The sequence below is a fragment of the Lupinus angustifolius genome, unplaced genomic scaffold (genome assembly GCF_001865875.1).
Source record: "Lupinus angustifolius cultivar Tanjil unplaced genomic scaffold, LupAngTanjil_v1.0 Scaffold_313_27, whole genome shotgun sequence".
Classification (NCBI taxonomy): Eukaryota; Viridiplantae; Streptophyta; class Magnoliopsida; order Fabales; family Fabaceae; genus Lupinus; species Lupinus angustifolius.
Window position 1 is genome coordinate 3,900 of NW_017727680.1, and position 6,463 is coordinate 10,362.

Below are 6,463 nucleotides of genomic sequence, written 5' to 3' on the forward strand. Positions count from 1 at the left end.
TGTAATTTTTAAATTTACTATTTGATTATAATATCACTCTTTTCTTTTGTATATTAAATCATTATCTCATTAGAATTATTAATACATTTTGTAATAAACTGAAAATATTAGAGAGATATTGACTCTTATATTATTTAAACTTGACTCCATAATATATCATATTTTATGGAAATCTTGCACAATATTAAATAAAGTTGTATCATTTCTTCTTTAATTATCATTTGGAGATATATTTATTTGTAACATAAACAATGGTTCATAAGTATCGAGAAACTCAAAGTCAATCTCAATATACTTTATTTTATCTCTAACACTTAAATTAGTAGTTGCTAATGATATAATGCTAAAATCAAGAAATAATTTAAACAAAATAATAGTATATGAAACATCATTTTGTTATTATTATTTTAAGACTTATTAGACATGATTAAAGATAGGAGACAATTGGATATCAAATAAAAAGTTTGTATTTTTTATAAAAAATGATAATGTTTATAAATAATGTATTTCTATATTGAAATATCATTACTAAGAAATAATAAAATATTTAAGATTTTCTTATTATTTAATAAGACTAATACAATTTGAAAATATTGAAAGGAGTAATAATAAAGAGAAAACCAACTTTTTTTGATTGGTCTGAACAAAAATTGTATTTTAGTTTCACATAAGAAGTTATTATTGATATATTAAAGAATGTAGTATGTACAAAACTTTTCTCATCATCATTCTTCTTTAAGTGATGAGTGACTAATAATAATACAGAAAAATATAGTAAATTTAAAAAAAAAACTTATTTTAGTTACAAAACACATCAATAATTTTTAGAAAATGTTAGCTTAAATACACAAAGGGAAAGACATATTTCTTAATCAAATTCTATATACAAAATTATAAATGATCACTTTATTCTAACTGATGTATAATTAATTAAAAATAAATTATACTACTAATCTTTAAAATTTAACTTAACTACACTCATTTAATGATCTGGTGTATGGGAAAAAGTGTTCAATCGTGTAGGTTCACTCCCACTCGACTGGTATTATGTTAGATGATGATTACTATATTATCATATTATTCTAGTTGATCAAGATCTATACACCGTCGTTGAAAAATAGAATAATCCACTGTCTTCAGTCACTTTCCACACCAAAAGTGAGTCCTCAGTGTCTTCACAACAACCACACTCACACAAAATCTCAGATCCTTCAAAAACCCATTTTCATCACCAAACAACCCCTTACTATTTCTAAACCCAGATGCGTATTTGATCAGATCCAACACCATTTTCTCAAATGGGTCACGTTAACCTCCCACCTTCGAAGCGTAACCCACGTCAATGGCGAATCTTAGACCTCGTCTCTGCCGCTTTCTTCGCCCTCGTCTTCATCTTCTTCCTCATGGTCTTCACTCCTCTCGGCGACTCCCTCGCCGCCTCCGGCCGCCAGACACTCCTCATGTCCGCCTCCGATCCGAAGCAACGCCACCGCCTTGTCGCGGCCATCGAGCTTGGCCAGCAGCGGATAATCGAGGCGTGCCCTGCTGATGCGGTGGACCACATGCCGTGCGAGGATCCGAGGCGGAATAGTCAGTTGAGTAGAGAGATGAATTACTATAGAGAGAGACATTGTCCTCCGCCGGAGGATACGCCTCTTTGTCTCATTCCGCCGCCGAGTGGTTACAAGATTTCGGTTCAGTGGCCTGAGTGCTTATATAAGGTATGATTGTAGTTGTAGTTCTCTGTTTGAGTGCTTAGAATGCTAAGAATTTGATTAATCTGTTGTTTTTTGTTTCTTCAAATTATTATGATGATTTTGAAATGAGTTCTATTATGTTTTGAAGTGAGTTTGTGTACAAATTTGCAAGTAGATGTGTTATTATCTTTGGATCATTTAGTGGATTGAGATCTCAATGAACATTAGCAGATCAAGCTCACTTTAGATGCAAACTTACTATATAGATCGCTTTTGGATGAGCTTATAGAGAGTTTATTTGGACTTATGAGAATTGAAAACAACTTAATAAAATTGCATGACATTCCTGTAAGCTTATTAGAAGCTCATAACAATATGCTATTTTTAGCTTATTTCAATAATAGTTATTGAATTAGTGTGATTTAAGTTGTTTAACTTAAAATGCTCTTACTAGCACTGAAAGAACGGAGTTTGTGTTTGTGAATTTTAGTTTGGCGTGGGACTATCTGTTTGAAGGTTTTCTTGTACCTGATTAGTTCAGGTTTAGGTTGTTAGTATCTAGTTTTCATGGATCTTGGAGTTTGAGTTGAATCATAAGAAAGAGAAATCGTTGCATTTAAGCTGCTTTTGAATCCAGCCCAGTTTGCCAAGATGACACTTAAATTGATGTGTCTTGGTTATTACAGTAATAAAGTAGTCTATGTTATACTATTGGGGTGGGACTGTTGATATGGTTCACATGAGAGTCACTTTACAAACACAATGTGATTTTAGAAGTAATCAATCTTATATACCTCTAATTTAGAATTATTATTGATTAAATTGAATGCTCTGTTCAAATTATCTGGCAAGCTAGTTTTAGGCCAACTTAGGCCTTAAGATTTTGTTTCAAGAGCCTAGGACAAAAAAATTTGCCTTCATAAAAAGTGTCTTTGGTGGTTGTTACGTCTGAATTAATCATATGAAGCTTGTGGTCATTAGAATTTAGTATAAGTGTGTAGGAAGTGTAGGTGATTGAGAGATGAAAGGACAAGAAATGGGCGGACAGGAAAGAAGAGAGGGAAGGAAAGCGGATTGCTTATCCAGAGCCCTGATTAACTAGTAGCTTATACAGACCCTGGTTAATTGGGATTACTCTGTTATCTTTCTATAATAGTACCTTCCTGTTATAATTGGCAGCTTCAATGTCAAGCATTTTTGTTGAAGAGAATGAGATTGCATTGCTTTCTTTCTTTATTTACTTCACCATCTTTTCTGATGTACTTTTGATGACATACTTCAACATTATATTATACTGCTCTAGAGTCTAGAGTGATGTTGCTTGCCATTCATTAATCCATCTTTCTAAATGCATGTGAAGACCCTCTTGGCTGCAAAATGCACTCATGTATTATTTTCTGCAGATATGGCACAGCAACATGCCACACAACAAGATTGCTGATAGGAAAGGTCATCAAGGATGGATGAAACTCGAAGGTCCACACTTTATATTCCCTGGAGGTGGCACTATGTTTCCAGATGGAGCAGTGCAGTATATTGAAAAACTTAGTCAATACATTCCAATAAATAGTGGTGTTCTGAGGACTGCTCTTGATATGGGGTGTGGGGTAGGAGCTATTTTCCTACTTCCATTCTAGACATTGGTAGAATTTACTATTGTTTAACATGCAAATATATCTCATGTTTGCAGGTTGCCAGTTTTGGAGGATTTTTACTGGCTCAAAACATTTTGACCATGTCTTTTGCTCCACGAGATTCACACAAATCACAGATACAATTTGCTCTGGAAAGAGGAATACCAGCTTTTAGTGCCATGCTTGGTACTCGCAGGCTCCCATTTCCAGCATTTGGATTTGACTTAGTTCATTGTTCTCGCTGTTTGATCCCTTTTACAGCCTACAGTAAATTCTTCACCCCTGCTTCCCTTTGCATATCTTGCAATCTTCTAAATACTTTTCACTTTCCTAATGTAGAAAATCTTCCTCGCAGATGCAACTTATTTCATTGAAGTGGATAGGTTACTTCGCCCTGGTGGATATTTAGTCATATCTGGTCCCCCAGTTCAGTGGCCCAAACAAGACAAAGAATGGTCTGATCTCCAGGGTGTGGCAAGAGCTTTGTGTTATGAACTCATTGCTGTAGATGGTAACACTGTTATCTGGAAAAAGCCAGTTGAGGATACATGTCTCCCAAATAACAATGAATTTGGTCTTGAGTCATGTGTTGATTCAGATGACCCAAGTTCTGCTTGGTAATTTCCAGTAGACTATTCTAGTTTGAGTTAGTTATTCCCCTTTCTAGCTTTGCTTCTCCTTCTGCTATGTTCAATATTAATGGACATTGTGTATAAACTATCTTTCCTTTATTTTTGTTAGACATTTATGTATCTTATGAACCCGATAAGAAGAGCACTCGGGTGAATGTTATCATTGTTATTTGCTAATGGACATTGCGTTATAGTTACTTGGGATTAAACAACTTCGATGATTCATTTTGCAGGTATTTCAAATTGAAGAAATGTGTCAGTAGGAGATCTTCTATAAAAGGAGAATATGGAATTGGAACAATTCCCAAGTGGCCAGAGAGGCTAACTGCTCCATCTCCTAGGTCCACGCACCTAAAAAATGGTGCTGATGTGTATGAGGCTGACACTAAGCGGTGGGTAAGGAGGGTTGCATACTATAAGAATTCTCTACATGTAAAGTTGGGGACTCCAGCTATACGCAACGTCATGGACATGAATGCATTCTTTGGGGGTTTTGCAGCAGCACTAATTTCTGATTCTGTGTGGGTAATGAATGTAGTTCCATCTCGCAAGCCATCCACTCTTGATGTGATCTTTGACAGAGGCCTTATTGGAGTCTATCATGATTGGTGAGATTTTTGCTCATAATTTGAATCTTTAGAGTTTTGATCTTGTCATGTTTCTTAATCAATGGTAAAGATAAATATAGTGTTGGAAAATGGTGTATTTACTTAACAGTGAAGAATATTCATACCATAACATGAAAGAAATACTATTTAATTTAGCTAGTGGTTAGCAGTACTGATATCCTGTTGTTTAAATGTCGCTTCTTACTGCTGGACTTCATTTATGGCTTTGTTGTTACACCTGTCTGTGGTTTTTCTTCTTCAGGCGGTTACTAGCCTCCACTGTATCTTAAATTGTATTTTGCTATATATGTCTGTTTGTATCATAATTTCTCTATTTGATACAGCTCTCACTTCAGTTTTAGTTTCTCGGATTTGAGTTGCTGTTAAAATTTTGCCCAATTAACCAACTAATAAATGAGTGAGGATAGCGAAAATATATTTTAATAGAATTCATAATTATATGCTTTTGTGATTTTAGGGAATCCTATATGATAAAGGAGTTAGAATCTTCTATGTATCTTTATAAAAATAATAACTGAAGTACTGCACCTCATGAACCTGTTTTAGACAATTATTTTGGATCCTGCTTTTAGGCGAAAAAATTGTTCAGTGCATTTGAACATGTATCACAATTTTTAGTGGATAATTTTTTGGATCTAAGTTGTTTGGTTACTGTTCTCAGGTGTGAACCTTTCTCAACATATCCCCGTACTTATGATTTGATCCACGTGTCCAGCATTGAATCACTTCTAAAAGATCAAGCTTCTGGCAAAACCAGGTACTTTCATGCAAAAATGCTAATTTGATGTCATAGCCTCAAGCTTCAGCTGTTTTCCCTATTGGCCTGGGTCAGTTAGGGATCATGATGATGTGAAAATTTGGTCATTGTTTTGAAATATTTTTGAAACTCGGACTAGTTGAGAAAGAGCAAGAAAAATGATTATTGAACTAACATGTAGCTATTAATTTCACGTGTTTGACGTGTGCTGTAGCCCAGAAATCCAGAATGTCTATGTTGCTTGATCTGCCTATAACTAACAATGCTTCTATTAAATTGATGTCACATCTCAACTTGCAACATCTACCTCTATGCAACTGCAAAACAATGACCTTGCTATCATAATTTGCATTGTTACAAACATAAAAAATTGTTCCATATAAATAATGATCTCACTGTTTGTTTGTTTGCATGACTTCGTGGTAGATGTAACCTTGTCGATTTGATGGTGGAAATGGACCGAATTTTGCGGCCGGAAGGAACAGTTGTGATTAGGGATACCCCTGAAGTAATTGAGAGAGTAGCTCGTGTTGCTAGTGCAGTGAGGTGGAGACCCACCATACATGATAAAGAACCCGAATCACATAGCAGAGAGAAAATTCTAGTTGCAACCAAGACCTTCTGGAAGCTCTAATTCTCATCCTTCTAACATTGCTGCTTTCTTTAGGTAAAATTTCCTTCTCTCTGTTTTGAGGGTAGGGATTTCACAGCTATCTTCTCTATGCATCAAAGGGATGCGGTTTTCTTGTTCAATGTTTATATATGAGGAGATAGTAAGGTCATGATCTGAAAAAACAAAATATGGGAAATGAATACTTTGTGCAGTTTATATGGAAATTGGAAAGCACCACGACAGTGTTAATTATATTCTCTTAGCTATAAGGGTCACTTGTATTTCAATGCTTTTGCTTATCATTATTCCTTACTTATTTATTGAAGAATATTCATCACTTCAAATTTTGCCGAACTTTGACTTTTGACATGACTTATGATGTTATCCAGTTCTTTCCTGATTACTAGGAACAAAGCAATTAGTGCAAGAATCTATAGATGGAGAAAAGGATGATTAAAATTTAACCTTCTATATTGAAAATCATATGGAACTAGCTGACTC

General features: G+C 34.8%; 1 protein-coding gene across 1 annotated transcript; it reads left to right on the forward strand.

The window, feature by feature from the left end:
* The first annotated feature begins 1,079 nt into the window (after positions 1-1,079).
* Positions 1,080-6,249, forward strand: LOC109340986 (probable methyltransferase PMT13). The gene is made up of 7 exons (XM_019578770.1): positions 1,080-1,721; positions 3,101-3,304; positions 3,388-3,598; positions 3,687-3,948; positions 4,197-4,571; positions 5,254-5,349; positions 5,776-6,249. The coding sequence occupies exons 1-7, from the start codon at positions 1,299-1,301 to the stop codon at positions 5,981-5,983; spliced, it is 1,779 nt and encodes a 592-aa protein (XP_019434315.1). The 5' UTR covers positions 1,080-1,298; the 3' UTR covers positions 5,984-6,249.
* The last annotated feature ends 214 nt before the right edge of the window (positions 6,250-6,463 follow it).

Bases quoted from the DNA above. Each gene is read 5' to 3' on its own strand.
- LOC109340986 (XM_019578770.1), top strand. From the start codon at position 1,299: ATGGGTCACGTTAACCTCCCACCTTCGAAGCGTAACCCACGTCAATGG. The intron at 1,722-3,100 runs GTATGATTGTAG...TATTTTCTGCAG, and splicing joins GGCCTGAGTGCTTATATAAG to ATATGGCACAGCAACATGCC. The intron at 3,949-4,196 runs GTAATTTCCAGT...TTCATTTTGCAG, and splicing joins GATGACCCAAGTTCTGCTTG to GTATTTCAAATTGAAGAAAT.